General features: G+C 53.3%; 1 protein-coding gene across 1 annotated transcript; it reads left to right on the plus strand.

The window, feature by feature from the left end:
- The first annotated feature begins 766 nt into the window (after positions 1-766).
- On the plus strand, positions 767-8077 carry ORAOV1 (oral cancer overexpressed 1). Its single transcript, XM_006860823.1, has 5 exons — positions 767-816; positions 2438-2543; positions 3954-4024; positions 6946-7063; positions 8009-8077. Exons 1-5 carry the CDS (start codon positions 767-769, stop codon positions 8075-8077), a joined length of 414 nt encoding a protein of 137 aa, XP_006860885.1.
- The last annotated feature ends 8639 nt before the right edge of the window (positions 8078-16716 follow it).

Consider the following 16716-nt stretch of genomic DNA (forward strand, 5'->3'; position numbering starts at 1 on the left):
CGCAGCCCGATTCGTAACCACTACGCTACCAGAGCTCCTTTGAAAGCCTATAAGGGTCGCTATTTGTAGGAACCGACTCGACAGCATTTACCAACTCGACAGCATTTACCAACCGCATGTCCTTTTCCAGGGATATGCTTAGGACTAGGATTCGAGTTAAGAATAGGGATTGGGCTAGGGCTAAGGCTAAGAGTAGGGCTTGGTCTGATTTTAGGATTACAGTTGTTGTTAAGTGCCGGCGAGTCGATTCCGACCCATAGCTACCCTCTACAGGGTTTCCGAGGAGCAGCTGGTGAGCTTGAACCGCAGACCTTACAGTTAGGCTTACTTTTATTATTTTATTTTGTTTATTTTTAAAGTTTATTTAGCAAAGTATCTTTTAGGTTTTTTGGCCATTTGCTTGCTTTTTTTTTTTTTAAGTAAAAGTTCAAGTTTCAGATTTTCCAGGTCAGCCCAGCCCATCCCCGCGGTGGACGAGCCCAGAAGGACAGACCAGAATACGCGGGAGTCAGGCGTAGAGTCCGCTGGGTGGGGCTTAGCCAGGTCTGGCCCCGCCCATTGCTGGCGCACATGCGTCCTAGAACTTCGCCGTTTCCGTTTGGACCCTCTCGCCTGCCGTCATTTCCCAGCCTGCTTTGGGCAGCCGCTCCCGGAAGTGGTTTTGCTTACTGAGAAACACGGGGCTTCTTTCCGAGCCGCGAGTGTTGGCGTCAGTAGAGCAGGTTAACAGGGGCCTTGTGGGGGCGAGACGGGCCGCACTTGTGCCATGGCTCGGAGTCAGGACATGTTCGATGCCATCGTGATGGCAGAGGAAAGGTGGGTGGGGGCGTGCGATGGCCTCCGAACCCCGCCCCGCCGGGTGTCCTCGGCGCCTATTTGCTGCGGGCGCGGGGCGGGGCGGCCGCTTGGGCCGGGGGGTCCGGCGGGGGGCGCATCGGGGCCGGGGCGGGGGGCTGTGGCGTCTCCTTTCTCTCAGGCCGGCCGTCGCCACGTGCCCAGCTGCTCCTCCGGGCCCGCCTCCCCGGCAGCATCTGCTGGCTCCCGCTCCGGGGACGCCCCGTGCTCGGGCGGGACAGACCTTTGCCATCTGGGAGCCGCCACTCTCCCTTGTTCCTTCCTCGGAGGACATACGGCAGCATTCATGGTTCTGCTGATAAATGTGGCAGACTTTGTTATCCTGGCCCCGGGGGGAGCCCCGGGGGACCGTCTCGGATGGGGAGCTGCCTTGTGGCGGCCGTCCAGCGTCCAGCCCATAAATGTCAGGCAGGAAAGCGAGTGAGCTCTGAACAATCGGCTGCTGACACGCATTGAGCGCTTATTGTGAATCAGACACCAGTTATGTCATTGAGCATCATTTGGGGAGTGGTCCTATTATTGGCCCTATTTTACAGCTGAAGAAGCCCAGTTACTCCCCAGGGTCCCATAACTGTTAAGTGTGCATCTCTGGGGGTGGAGGTGGGCCTCCAAGAAACTGCTGTCCTCTTTGGGGACTGCAGGCTTAAATGGTGCCCGTCTGCTGTGGAGTCCTGCAAGCCAGCGCCTTTAGTAGCTGCCCCACGTTGCAGCCCGGGGATGCAGGGAGTAAGCGCTAGGCTGGTCACCAAAAGTCGGAGGTTCAAACTCACTAGCTGCTCTGCTCGGGGTGGGATGGGAGGTGCATGAAGGCAGTAAAATTATAAGCAACTGCTGTGCAGACCGGTCTGACTCAAGGACCACAACAGACAACCTCGTGTTTTTCCCGAGAAATGTCTGGTGGGTGTGGACTGCTGACCTTGCGGTGAACAGCCCAGATCCCATAGTGCCACCGGAGCACCTTGGTGTAAAGATGACAGGCTTGGAAACCCTATGGGCGCCGTTCTGCTTGGTCCTGGTGGGTGGCGATGACTCGGTTACTATGAGTCAACGGCAGTGTGTTCTTTCTCCTTTTTTTATACCACGCTCCTTGTGCGTTTTGCCATCTGCTGGCACTTCTCAGCGCTGTCCACTGAGTTGTGATGAGAGGCCTTGTAGGAATGACTTTGGGAACATTTGCCCAGGTTGTTATTGCCGACAGACTCAGGACTTGGGCTACCTGACCTGCTGGCCCTCCTTCACGAACCACCCAAAAGGCCTTGAGAAGGGCCCTACTCAAGGAAAAGAGATAATGAGTATCTTTAAAGTGTCCATCTATGCCTGGTCCTCGTCCACGTTTGGGGATCACCGAGGTGGCCCACTCTCAGTGAGCTTCCAGGGTACAGAGATTCACTGGAGGAGAGGCATACAAAGTGGAGGGGTTGGGCTTGGAGCCTGTATCTACTGGTGTTTGAAATCTATTCTCTTTCTGTGCACTCTGGGTGGTTTTCGTGGGTCTGGGTAATAGAAGAGAGAACAGTTGTTCTAGAAAACAACAAAAAAAACTCGTGTTCATTGACCTGCGCACGCTGCTTCTCTGGCCTAGGTTTCATGGAGAGGGCTACCGGGAAGGCTATGAAGAAGGCAGTAGTATGGGTGTAGTTGAAGGAAGGCGGTACGGCACGCTCCATGGAGCCAAAATTGGATCTGAGGTAGGTGGGAACCTGATGTGGCAACAAGTCCTTCTGACCTTGACGTTTGGTGGTGGTGGTGATGTGCCGTGGAGTCAGTTCCAACACATATAGTGACCCCTGTACAGAGTTTCCAAGGCTGTAAATCTTTACAGGAGTAGAAAGCCTCATCTTTCTACCGCGGAACAGCTGGTAGTTTTGAACTGCTGACCCTGAGGTTAGCAGCCAGACTCGTAACCACTACACTACCAGAGCTCCTTACCTTGACATTTAGGGCGATTGAATCAGAAGTCCAGAACCTTAAATTAAATGAGTGTTGTAGAGAAACATGCGTGGTCCACAGCTGACAAACCACATATGCTGGATGGACTTAAGGAAGTCCACAGAAGAAGAAAACACGACTGGGGTGACCCCAAATAACAGTGAAACCTGTGAGAGCCGGAACTTGTCGGCCGCGGAGTGTTTCTGTCTCTCACAGGTTTCCTGCCTTTGGCGGATATGGTCTTACGGCTCTTCCCTAGCTCTCTGTTGGTGGGAAAACCTGTGGTTTTCTTCTGGGACAGGTTTCTGCTTTACATGGGTCCTGGCTCTCCAAGACTTTACTGTACGTCGTTCATCAGTGTGCCACGCAGCCGTCTCGTGTCCTAAGCCCTAAGTCAGGGGAAACTATTCTGTGTATGTTTCCATTGAGGCTGCGTGAAAGCCTTAGGTTTTCCTTTGTCCTGGACGGCTGAGACAGTCACCACAGGATTAAGCAGACACTGCCACCAAACAGACCCACACAGAACATGTGGCCTGAAAACCCCACAGCATTACCTCTTGCCCCGTGTTGGGGAGTGTCTGAGAGTGGCTGTGCGTTGTCGCATGTCAATGAGCCTGCACCTCACAAGGCCGTTGGTAGGGTCTCTCCGCAGCCTTGCATGACGGTACCCCAATGTGACAGCCGGCTCCCTCCAAGCCAGTGACCCAGGCAACCAAGAACTGAGAGAGTCATTTCACAGCAGTTTAGGTTCCCGTCCTACAGCGCCCTGTGACAGTGGTAACACAGACATCCCAGTACCGTGTCCTTCCCTCCAGCTCTCCTGAGCCCTCCATTCTCTCCTTTGCTCTAAAGCCATTGCTGACCTTCTCGGGTGACAGTGACCTTCTGGAACGAGACTGAGAAGGCACACCCTGGAGCTCCCTGCGAGTTTCTGGGATACAGAAAGCACACTGATAGCGTGAGATGAGTCTCCAAGGTGGGGACCTGTGAGGCCTCCCATCACCTGGCGCTCAACTGGGATGGCCAGAATCACAGCGTCAGCTTACCAAGTTCGTCCCCCTGTCCCATGCACACGCATGCGCATTCTCCCACTTTCTTTCTGAGAGCTTAGTCACTAGATGCCGCGTTTCCACTTGTTGGCTCCCTCCTGAATGCTCTCCCATTTACAGATCGGATGCTACCGAGGCTTTGCTCTTGTGTGGAAGTGTCTCCTGCACAGGTGCCCCGCCGAGAAAGACAGGTAAAGTGCGGCCCACTCAGCTCCACAGCCTTCTGGGTAATTGGTGAAATCGTCGGGTCCTCATCCACAGAATGGACATGAGGGTGCCAGGCCTTACTGGTCATGGGGAGACAGGTGTCTGCGGCCCCACCCCCAGAATGGCTTTGAGATGCCATGCCACTCATGCTGTCGAAGTGGACATCTTCTTGTCCCTTGGACCCTGGAGTTAATTGTGAGCAGGTGACAGCAGTCTTGGTCTTCCCGGGGTTCAGACACGGTGACTCGTTTTCCCCAGTTTTTAAGAACACAACTTGCCAGTGGTACAGTGTGCCCAAGGTGGTCACCACATTTCTGGTGCTTGTAGGCACTAGGGAGCACTTAGCTGTTGCTCTTCTGAATGGTGTTGGTCTCTGCCTTCGGAACCGGTTTTCCCTGGAGTAGCTGGCAGATAGTCAGTGCTCCTGGCCACTTAACAAAAGCTTCGAGGTTCAAGGTCACCCAGAAGCGCATCGGAAGAAAAGACTGGCAAACTACTTCCAAAGAAATCAGCCACTGAATGAAGACTCTGGAGCTCAGCTCTGTGTAACACACGACGGGTCACCTGAGTCGAGTTGCCTGCCACGCTCTGTCTACGTCAGGCCCTGGTACCCAGTCCTTACATCAGCGACCTGTGCCGTGTGTCCACTCCACACCCTCGGGGCCGGGGATGGCTCTGTTCCCGTCGTGTGCGCATCACTCTGAGGCTGGTGGTGGGCACGCCCATACTCAGACATCAGCACCAAGGTGTCTGCACTCTGATACAAGCGCACCCTGTGGTACTGGTCTCGTGCACTCTGCAGACGCCGTGGTCTTTACAGGTGAAGGTGTGACGCAGCCCGGCCCCGAGCATGTCCGCTGGTGCCCTTTTCCCTACTGTGTGCTCACTTTACAGACAACAGTCGGTTGTTGGTGTGATTTTCACACGTGCTGCGAAACCAAACAAGGTTCCTGGGACTCATGGGATTGAGAGATTGGCTTCATTGAGGCGCTCTGGAACCAAAGCCTCAATGTCTCCGAGGTGGGCCTGCGTGGATGGTGCTGAGCTGGTTTGCTCTCTCATCTGTGCCTGGCTCGTTCGGTTTGTAAGAGATCAGTTACAAACCCTACCTGCTGCTGTACAGTCTGTCCTGACCCGTAGTGACCCTGGAGGGCAGGGTAGAACTGACCCAGAGGGGCTTCCGTGGCTGCAAATCTTTAGAGGGGCAGACTGCTTCTTCTTTGTCCCATGGAGCAACTGGTGGGTTTGAACCGCCAACGTTTTGTTCAGCAGCCCCTCGCTTAACCCTCTGCTCCTGAGGGTGGTTAGGGGTTGTCAAGTCCCTACGTTCGGGAGGCTGCCACCCAGGCGGCCTGGAGGAGTGTGGTCGGCAATCTGGGGCACCACTGGGAGCTGGTCAGGGCTGGCCTTGGAAAGCTTGTTCTTGGACACCCCCATGTCATTTCCCCGCCTCCCCCAGCTCCACTGTCTGCTGCCCCTGTGTGTGAATGGCCCAGGACGTACCAAGCTAAAGAAAGGGGCCCCAGCAGCTGTCTGTGCCTGAGGGTGCCTCGGAACACAACCCCAAAGTTTTCACCAGCAAGTCGGTTCCAACTCACAGCAAGCATGCGCACCCACCGCAGAAGGACGCACTGCCCGGTCCGGCGCCATCCGCTTCATCTTCGCTGTGTTTGAGCCCACTGTGGCTGCCACTGCGTCAGTCCATCATCCTAGTTTTCTCTGACTGTCCACTTTACCCAGGATTCGTCCCTCCTGATAGTAGGTCCAAAGTTAGGAAGAGGACGCCCTGACATCTTCGCTTCTAAGGATCATCCTGTGTGTCCTTCCAAGGCAGATTTGTTCATTCTCCTGGCAGCCCACGGCAGAGGCCACATTCTTCACCAACACCCTAATTCAAAGGCGTCACTTCACCTCTGCTCTTCTGGCAACATAATTTCTTCCGTCTTCAGATCGTCTACTTTTTTGTTTGTCCAAATGAAGCGATTAGAAGAACCACCCCATCCCATCAGCCCTGTTGCTCCATCGTGTCCTGAGGGTCTGACACCACAGAGCCCACAAGGGCAGCTGCTAGGACTGACAGAGTCTCTGTACCTCTTGGATGACCTCTATGAGTGACCTCTGTCGCACCCTGTACTCCCTTCCCAGCGGACAGCGAATGACAGACCAGCATCTGGCCAGCTCTAAGCTCGGACTCTCTCTGTGCTGTGATGTCAGCTTCTGGTTGTGCCCCGTCCTTGCCCTCGGTCTGAGGAGCGCCTCTCTCATGAACACAAGCTCACTCCCCGGCAGCTCCCTGTGGGGTCGGTTGAGTTGCAGTGGTCCGTCTCATGCCATAGAAACAGACTTTAAAAGAGCGAATGCTCAGGGCAGACCTTTCATACCAGTGAAGTGAAACTGTTTGGTGTTTGAAGACTTCAGGGGATGTTTTGGTTTTAGGTTTAAAGATTGTGTCAGGGTCCTAGTTTCAAGGGTTCATCCACCTCCCATGGCTCTACAAAGTGTAGAATCCAGAACAATATGAAGTTCTGTTCTGCACCCAACTCCTGCTCTCTGGCGGGATGGCCTGTGGGTTTACCTTCTGCCCGACATTTCTAAATCCTAGGAAATCCTCAGATCCTAAGCTGGTCGGTTCCTGCCCCGAGCCCTCTCCATCTCCACAACCAGCCCCGAGAATCGTCAGCCCGCGGAGGCTGGTCCCAGGACATCCCGGTCCCTCAGCTGTCAGCCTACTTTAGATGTGGGTCTCCAGCAGCCATAGAGGCCCAGGGTGTGGATGAAAGCACGTTGTGGCATGAAGGAAACGTTGTTAGTGTACAATTTGACGCATTCTTGGTGTACCCATTATGTTTCAGTCTGCACTCGGTCTGTCCCGGGGCTAAAGTCTGTCTGTGTGTCTGCTTCTCAGCAAAAAGGTGAAGGTCCTGGACTCGCTGCTTGGAATGATTCAGAAGTTCCCCTACGATGACCCTACTTACGATAAACTCCATGAAGACTTAGACAGAATCAGAGGAAAGTTCAAACAGGTTCGTCTGACGCGTGTTTCTTTTCCAGGGTCGGGCTGGGTGGGTCTCCCTGGGGCTCCTCGTGGGCCTCATGAATCGTCAGCAGAAGCAGATATGAGGAACCTTCCAAAAGTTCGTGGGAAAATGGAGGGAAAAGATACTAGAATTTTTCTGCGAACCTTTTAACCTCTGTGTCTCAGCAAAGGAGACGTGTCCATACGTGACCACTGCTTGGAGGCCAGGTGTCAGGACTTACCTGATGGTGTGTGTTCGGGATCGGAGTGTGTCCCCAACACTGGGTGCTGTAGGTCCTAACCGCCATGACTCCTGCTTATCACCCCACAGGGGGACGGGGGACAGGTGGTGTCTGTTGTGCTGTGGAGGCAGTATTGATGTAGGGGGTGCCTTCGGTCCACTTCTCTTAGGAGATAAAAGAGGTTAAACAAACGAGTAGAGATTGGGACATGCACGCACACACACACACACACACACACACACACACACACACACGGCGATTTCTAAAGAACCAGGAAACAAGCTGAAAGACTTCGCAGGAGCCAACTGAGAGAGGCCCCCCCTCAAGAGTCAGCGCCCTAAATCTCTCACTTTTAGTGTCCTAAACTAAGAAAAAATAGATTTCTGTTTTAAAGCCACCCCCTTTGTGGTATCTCTGTTACAGTGGCGCTAGAGAACTGAGAGTTAGGAGTCCTGGTGTGGCGCTGTGGGGTAAGCACCGGACTGCTAACTGCAAAGTTGGCAGCTCAAACCCATCAGCCGTTCTTGTCAACCCATCGTATACAGGGTCGCTGTGAGTCGTAACTAACTCCACAACAAACTGGAGGGAACACATTTCTGTTCCTTAAAACCAACCCCTTGTGGTCTGGTGGGCACAGCCACGCTGGAGAACGGAGAGGTGGGCACACAGATGAGCAAACTGCCATCGTTTTCTCCTTCGTGTGTTTTCAGCTCTGCTCATTACTGAATGTCCAGCCCGACTTCAAAATTCCCGCGGAAGGTTCCGTGCTGTCGTTTTGAGGATGAAAGATGCACAAAGACGACACATCCAGCAGCAGATGTCCTGACGCCAAGTGTCTAAGAACGCGATTAAAGGCGGGGCAGTGAGGGGGCCTTCATTACCCCACCATCTCCCCCCCACCCCCTCATGCCTCTGCACATGTGCTGCTCCTTTGTTGGTGTTTGCCTTGTCTGCGGAGACCCCGACAGATCCCGAGTCACCACACCCGATGTGGGGCCTGTCACCTTCCCTCCCCTCCAGCAGGGCCACCAGGATGGTCCCTGACCGGGGATAGTCCCTGTAAGATTATCACTTGGCCTGGACTCGGTGCTCAGAAGAGCAGTTTGTAAGAAAACAGGAGCGATGGGGCAGGCGTCCAATCCACGTGGCCCTTCCCAAGTCTCACCAGGGGCCAGGCGCTGGGTCACCTGCTTCTTCCCAATGAGACTTAAGTCTGCAGGAGCCCGCTTCAGAGAGGAGGAAACCGGGGTGGGGGCAGGCTGGGTCTCAGCGAGTGTTTCCCGGGTCTAATGAGCATGACCATCACCAACTGTGGGTAGCACTATGGACAGTGGGTATTCCAGAACACTTAGCTGTGCTCATGAGGAACCTGTACCCAGACCAAGAGGCAGTTGTTCGAACAGAACAAGGGAACCCCGAATGGTTTAAAATTAGGAAAGGTGTGCACCAGGGTTGTGTTCTTTAACCTGTATGCTGAGCAAACAATCCGAGAAGCTGGATTATACGAAGAAGGTGACATCAGGATTGGAGGAAGACTCATTAACAGCCTTTGATATGCAGATGTAAACCTTGCTTGCTGAAAGCAAAGAGGACTTAAAACATTTACTGATGAAGATCATAGAGCACAGCCTTTGGTATGGATTGTATCTCAATGTAAAGAAAACAAAAATTCTCACCACTGGACCAATAAACATCATGAAAAATGGAGAAAAGACTGAAGTTGCCCAAGACTTCATTTTGCTTGGATCCACCATCAATACCCAGGAAAGCAGCAGTCAAGAAATCAAACAACTTATTTCATTGAGCAAAACTGCTGCACAAGACCTATGGAGCAAAGATGTCAGCTTAAGGACTAAGGTGCGCCTGACCCAGGCCATTGTGTTTTCAATAACCTCATATGGATGTGAAAGCTGGACAGTGAATAAGGAAGATCGTAGAAGAATTGATGCCTTTGAGTTGTGGTGTTGGAGGAGAATACTGAAAGTGCCATGGACTGCCAAAAGAACCAATAGATCTGTTTTGGAAGAAGTACAGCCAGAGTGCTCCTTGGAGGCCAGGATGGCTAAGCTTCGTCTCTCCTATTTTGGACACATTGACAGGAAGGAACAGTCGCTGGAGAAGGATGTCATGCTGGGTAAGGTGGAGGGTCAGAGAAAAAGAGGAAGACCCCCAACGAGATGGATTGGCCAGGTGGCATCATTGATGGCGTCAAGTGTGGCAGCGTTAGTGAGGTTGGCCCAGGATTGGACATTGTTTCGTTCTGCTGTGCATGGGGTCGCTATGAGTCGGTTCTGACTCGATGACACCTGACAACAACAACAACATGGTGTTTTTAATTGCCTCATAAGCATATGAAAACTAAACCGGAAATAAGGAAGACCACAGAAGAATTGATGCCTTTGAATTGTGGTGTTGGTGAAAAACTACTGAAAATACCACGGACTGCCAGAAAAACCGGGGTTGGAAGAAGTCCAACCACACTGCGCCTGGAAAACGAGGGTGATGAGGATTGGTCTCTGATCTTGGATGTGTTGTCAGGAGTGACAAGTCTCTGGAGAAGGACAACATGTTTCGAAAAGTAAAGGGTCAGCAAAAACAAGGAAGACACCCCCCCTCCCCCAAAACAAGGAGCTGGATTGACACAATTTGCAGCAACCACTGAAGCTGACGCAGGGTTGACCAGTGTTGTGTTCTATTGTACATCGGGTTCCTGTGAGTCAGAACCAACTCAACAACATCTAACAAGAAGCAGCCCGGTACATCACCTGCTTGGGGCGATGTGGTGTGGGGCTGGGCTTCCTAGTACTGTGGAACCAGTGGAGGTTCTGGGGACCCTAGGGTGACCAGTCTTAGAAGAGGAGGCCCGTCTGGTCCAGGCAATCCTGGAAATCTTCCCATTGGTCCTCAGGGTTCCCTTTAAACCTTCAACTAAAACATCCCCCAAAGTCATCTTGAAACCAAGCAGTTGCTCCACTGATCTGGGAAAGAAAGTCGAGCATTAGGCTTACCTAAGAGAAATCTCTGGGCTCAGTCAGACAGGGGCAGCTCCAGGGATTATTAAATCAGGAGCTTAGGGGACTGTGAGTTTAGGTTCACGAGGGAGGAACCGCTCAGAAAAGGACAGTGAGGATGTCACCCACCCACAGGCCGCTGTAGGCACCGCTGAACTGGGGGGTGTTCTGTTGGGTACATTCTCTCCAACAACAGATTTTACAAAACAACATGGCTGAGGGGGACAGACTTGGAACCAGAAACGAAAAGTTAGGTGCTGGGACTGTTTGGGACCCCGCGCTGTGTGCAAACAGGTCCAAGTCCCCAGTAACAGGCGCCTTGGTGGCACAGTGGTTAAGCACTCAGACCCACCAGGGGCTCCCGGTGGGGCAGTCCCGCTCTGCCCTGCATGGTGCCCAGAGCCTGTCTGAAAGCTCTCCCCTCCACCCCACTCTGAAATTGGCTCTGTGGGTCACAGTGGGTGAGCAGGACACTTCCAGGCCGAGAGCCTGGACCAACTGAGGTGTCCAAAGCACCGGCCTTGTCTTCCTCCCGACTGTCCTGATGTTGATGTGGACAGCATCTGTCTTCGGAGGGGGCAGTGTGGTTATATGTGGGTTGTCTTCAGTTTCCTGGGTGGATGTTTGTGTTCTCCAAGCTGTCTACTTTGATACTGGGCCTTTGTATTATCAGAAGAAAATAAATACCTCATCTTAAAGCAAAGGGCAGTCTGGGACCCTGTATCATACAATGTGCCCCCCTCCCCAGGTCTGAGCTCACGTGTCTCATTGTCACAGGAGGAGGATCCCTGGTGGTGTGGGAGTGAAGTGCTTGACCACTAACCCACCTAGACTGCAGTGCAGGAGAAAGACCTGGTCACAAGTAATGGCCCGGGGGTGGGGGTGGGGGGCAGTTAGCCGCTGTCACGTGGGGTGCTGAGTTGGCAGTGACTTCAAGGAACTCAGCAGTAGTTAAGGAGCCCCCCTCCCTCAGTGGTGCATAGTCGGTGCTCTCTCAGCTGTTAACTAAAGCACAGTTTGAGTCCACTCAAGGTACGTCAGAAGAAAGGCCTGGCGATCTCTTTCCCCACAAATGAGACCCCTGTGGAGCAGTTGTACTGTTGACAGGTGGGGTGCCAGGAGGAAGAGTCAACGTGAACATAGCTGGCTTTTAGAAGTTCTAGTTGCTATGGAGTCTGGTGTGGTGCTGTAGAATGAACACTAGACAGCTAACTGCAAAGGCCAGAGGTTCAAACCCACCAGCCTCTCCTCGGAAGTCCTATACAGGGTGTCTGTGAGTCAGAACTAACTCCACAGCACATAACAACAACAGTTATTCCGGAGTCCTGGTGTGGACTGCTAACCCTTATAAGGTTGGTTCAAACTCAACCAGCATTTTCTGGGAAACTACAGGGTCGCTGTGAGGTGGAACACATTTGACCCTTGTTAAGTGTCATTGAGTCAGTTCTACGACAGCGACCCGGTGTAGGGTTTCCAAGGAACGGCTGGTGAGTTTGAACCACCGACCTTATGGTTCAAACCAACTTTATTTGTGGTCAAGTGCTTACCCTACAGCCTCACTCTAGGACTCCTTGATGAACCACATGTATATGCACACAAGTTCTAATGTGATGTTGTAGGATAAGCACTGGACTGGTAGCCACAAGGTCGGTGATTCAAACCCACCAGCCTCCTGGGAAACTGTACAGGCACTGAGCCAACAGCGTTAACAATACTTACTGTAGGAGCCCTGAATCCTGTTGGCACCATTAATAAATGCTGGGCTGCTCACTAGAAGATCTGTTCCCAGAAAGACACTGTTAGTGCCTTCGAGTCGGTTCTGACTCACAGCAACCCTGTACAGGCTTTCCAAGGAGCAGCTGGTGAGCTTGGACTACTGACCATGCAGTTCAACTGACATTGTAGTTCAGCGCATTCACCCGCAGCGCCACACCCAGGACTCCTGGGTGCCTAGAAAACCCACTGGGGAGCTCTACTGTGTCCCGCGAGAACCGTGGTAGCATACTGATGGCACATCAGGCTGTTAACCAGAAGGTCAGCAGTTCGAGCCCACCAGTCGCTTCGCAGAAGAAAGATGAGGCTTTCTGCTCCTGTAAAGATTTACAGCCCCGAAAACCTGATACAGGGTCCTTATGAGTTGGAGCAGGCTTGGCACACAGCCACCACCTCCATCCCGTGTCCCATGAGGTGGCTATGAGTCTACATCATCTTGACCCCCAACAACCACAGGACCATGGTAGAGATGGTCCCTATGATACTTACGAAATGGGATGCCCTATTGGCCCCCGCCCATCAGCATGTAAACAGTGGCTTTCGGATAGAATCGCCATCAACCCACGGCTGCCTCTACCTCTCTACTGGCTTCCCTGCTTCCTTGCAGCAGCCACACCCAACTCAGAGCATGCGAGCATGCTCATAGCAGTTAGGGAAGTTTCAGGTTACAGCCAGAAAGGACTCTGTTCTTCAGTCAGGAAGGCCTCTCTCTGGCCCCATCCTTCCTCCCTGCCCGGGTTTGGTATGACAGCGTTCCTTAGCTCTGCCAGGAAGTGCCCAGGGCACCTCACTCCACCAGCAAGCCTCTGCCTGTGGCAATGAACTCTGTTACAAATCATTCACAACGGCTTCATCTATCAGCATCTCCTTCCACCTTTTCTACCCAGACACATCGGGGGAGGGAAAAAGAATGTTGGTTGGTGGGTGTTACAAAGACTGGATAAAAGAACTCTACGAAATAACTCACCGCCCGCCCTGCAGCTGGGAAGAGCCTGGCTTCCTGGTGACACACCGAACCCCGAGCCTCCCAGCCCTGAGCCCAGCTCGCTGTGGACTTGGTTCTGGAAGGGTTGACGGCTGTCTGGGTTGTGTTTCCACTGTTTGCAGACAAAAGCATCTGGCTTGTTCCATCTCTGTCCCCCCTCCGGCTAGTTCTCCTAGACTTGCCCATTGTGCAGATGGACTTTGAGTTCTGGAGCCCAGTGGGTTCCTTTCAGGGGCGTCCAATCACAGTGTCCCTGAGGCCCTGTCCGCTCCCTCCAACCTGCCTGAAGTGCCCAGCCTATTTGTGGCAGTCTCCCTGAGGGTGATGGGACAGCCTTCTACTTGGGACATGGGAGCAAAGAAAGGCATTTCCCAAGAAGTTAAGTTTCCTTCATTTTATTTTTTGGGGTGCTAGTCATTGGGAGTGGAGTCCTGGTGTGGTGTCGTAGGATAAGCACTCAACCACAAAGTCAGTTTGAACTGCAAGGTCAGCAGTTCAAACCCACCGTTCGCTCCTCGGGTACCTATACAGGGTCACTGTGAGTTGGAACTGACTCAAAAGCATTTGACAGCGACAAAGTCAGTGGTAGCAGGTAAGCTAAGCCGTTCTCCACCAAAGCTTTGTCATTGTAGGTGATGTCTTGTGGGTTCCAACTCCACCAAACCCACCGTCTTGGCGTTTGTGCCGACCCAGTGAATAGCTGCTCTTTGGGGTCCTCAAGACTGCAAGGCTTGGCATGGTTGGCAAACTACATCCCTCAGTCCAAATCCGACCCTGTACATTATCAATAAAGTTTTATTGGCCCATAGTCACGCTCATTCGTTTACACATCGGTAGCTGCTTTCGGCTACAGCGGCAGAATGGAGGAGTTGCAACAGGGCCATCTGGCCTGCCAAGCCTCGAAGCTGTAACCCCTGGTTCTTTAGAGAATACGAGTACTATAAATACCTCTGGTTGTTAAGAACCATTGAGCTGGGTCCAACTCGTAGCAACCCTGTATAGGGTTTCTGAGGAGCTGCTGGTGAGCTTGAACCTCCGACCTTGCAGTTTAAACCCACCTTGTAGTCCAGCTCATTAGCCAGCAGCACCACACCAGGACTCCCATAAAGATTTGGGCTGTGGATATAATTACACCCTTGAGGACAGCTTGAGTCTGGGGCTGTGTCTACCCTGATACTAAGTGTCTCCCTGGCCTGTGCTGTACCCACCACCCCATGGGGTTGTTTGAAGATTCAGGGCAAAACTTAATGCCTGGGGCCCAGCATGTGCCTAAGCTGTTTGTATCGGCCCTTGATGGCCTTCGGTGGTACAGATGGTTCCTGCTGGGCGACTAACCAGAGGTTGGTGGTTCCAATCTACCCAGAGGTGCTGTGGAAGAGAAGCCTGGCCATCACTTCTGTAAGATTGTTGTTATTGGGTGCTGTCCCATGACGACTCCATGTGACAGAGTAGAACTGCCCCACGTACGTTTCAAGGTGGAGCAGCTAGTTAAGCATTGAGCTGCTAACCGGAAGGTCTGCAGTTCAAACCCACCAGCTGCTCTACAGGAGAACAATGAGGCTGCTGGCGTCTGTAGAGTTCCAGCCTCAGAAGTCCTGGGGACAGCTTCACTCCATCCTATCGGGTCACTAGGAGACGACAACAGTGTGTTTTTTTAAGTCTCCTGAAGCAGGCTGCAAGGTCTTTCTCCTGGTGGGTTCGAACCCCGGGTCTTTGGCATAACAGCCAAGTACCTCGGTGTGGCGCTGTGCATGAATGCGCAGACTGCAAGGTCAGTTTGAACCGCAAGGTCGGAACCGACTGGACAGCAGTTCACACCACCACCACCACCTCGTGTTGCACCAGGCAGCGATCTTTCTGTAAGACTGCCTCGTGGAGCACAGGTGTACCCTGAGACCCGCGGGCTGACCATGAGATGGAGTGGACTCCCTGGCAGTGGTTGGGTGTCTCTGTTTGGTTGGCCTTGGAGGGACTGCCAGCCAGAGAGACACAAACATCATGGATCAGGGGCCTCCTCTCTGCTGCCAGCCTAGGGGCCAGGGGAGCCCCTCCAGCATAGCCAGCCCAGCGACTCCACCCCTCCCACACCCCCGTGAGCTGCAGGGACAATGCCCAGAGGCGGGGCCCCCGAGGCCAGCGGCCCTGGCAGCCGCCCGCCCACTGCTGTGTCCCTACTATTGTCTGCTGGGCCGACATCGGTGTGGCCCGGGCCTGGGTCACCCCCCACCCCTGCGGGCAGGCGGGCAGGAGGACTGTGGGAACGGATTAGAGTTCCTGGACCCTCATCCTCTCTCTCCTGAACCCCTGATCAAAGGCATTCCTGAGATGACAGCGCTCTGGGCTGCAGCCCGCCTCCTGCCCACCCCGCTGGCCCCCGTGTGGTGGACACAGGGTCCCTGGGCTAGATCCTGCTTCCTGGGTGGAGGGCACCTCTGTTTGCTTCCAAGAGGACCTGGTTTCCTTCCGGCTAGGTTTCCTTCCCAAGGGGGGCTACCCTCCACTCCCAGTGGGGCTCTTGGCCCACTCTGGAAATTTCCTGGAGGCCAGGCCGGGGCGGGAGGTGTCTTCTCTGGGGCCTTTGGTTCCCTTGTCTTGATGAGGTGCTGAAACCCTGAACCCTGACCGCACGGCCAGCCCAGTGTTGGGTCAGAGTCCCGAGCTGACCACCCAGGCTGCGCCCACGTTCTCAATGCTTCTGCTTTCCATGATGGTCACAGGCTCGAGATTGGGGAGACGCCCCAGATCCACCACCGTGGAAGATTTCGGGGGTGAGGGGGTGACTCAGACCAGGCCAGCGGAGCGGGACCAGGGTCCAGGCTTGGCCCTCAGGCTGAGGGAGGTGTATGCCCAGTCCAGGTGAGGATGAAGAAAGAATGTGGTCTCTGTCCTGGGTCTCAGGGAGAACTTCTGAAGCTATAGAGTCTCCTCAGGGGCTAAAGTGCCTTTGAAGAGCCTCCAGACACACCTGAAGGCTTATGCTAATGAGGAGCTCTGAGGGGCGTGGTCAGACCAAGTGTCTACCTGGTAATATCAAGCACCTCAGGTTACGAATCGGGCTGCGAACCTTAAGGTCAGCGGTTCGAAACTACCAGCCGCTCCGCGGGAGAAAGATGAGGCTTTCTACTCCCGTAAAGATTTACACCCTCGGAAACCCTGTACAGGGTCGCTATGGGTCGGAACCGACTCGATGGCACTTAACAACAACAACAACAGGAAAGGGGACGTCCCAGGAGAAGCTCTGGCCTTGGAAGCTCCTCAGGCTTTCTGGTGACAGCAGTCATTGTCACACATGACGGTTGGTGGCACCTCACCACAGAACCAATACATAACATCAAGGTAAACAGAAGATGGAAGTTGTCAAAGACTTCATTTTGCTTGGATCCACCATCAACACTCACGGAAGCAGCAGTCGAAAAATCAAGCGTTGTATTGCATGAGACAAATCTGCTGGCCAAGACCTCTTTAAAATGTTCAAGAGCAAACATGCCAATTTGAGGCCTCAAGCCCTGGTATTTTCAATCACCTCATATGCAAGTAAAAGTTAGACAATGAATAAGGAAGACCGTAGAAGAATTGTTGCATTTGAGTTATGGTGTTGGAGGAGAATATTGAAAGTGCCATGGGCTGCCAAAAGAACCAACAGATCTGT

The sequence above is a fragment of the Chrysochloris asiatica genome, unplaced genomic scaffold (assembly GCF_000296735.1).
Source record: "Chrysochloris asiatica unplaced genomic scaffold, ChrAsi1.0 scaffold00040, whole genome shotgun sequence".
NCBI lineage: Eukaryota > Metazoa > Chordata > Mammalia > Afrosoricida > Chrysochloridae > Chrysochloris > Chrysochloris asiatica.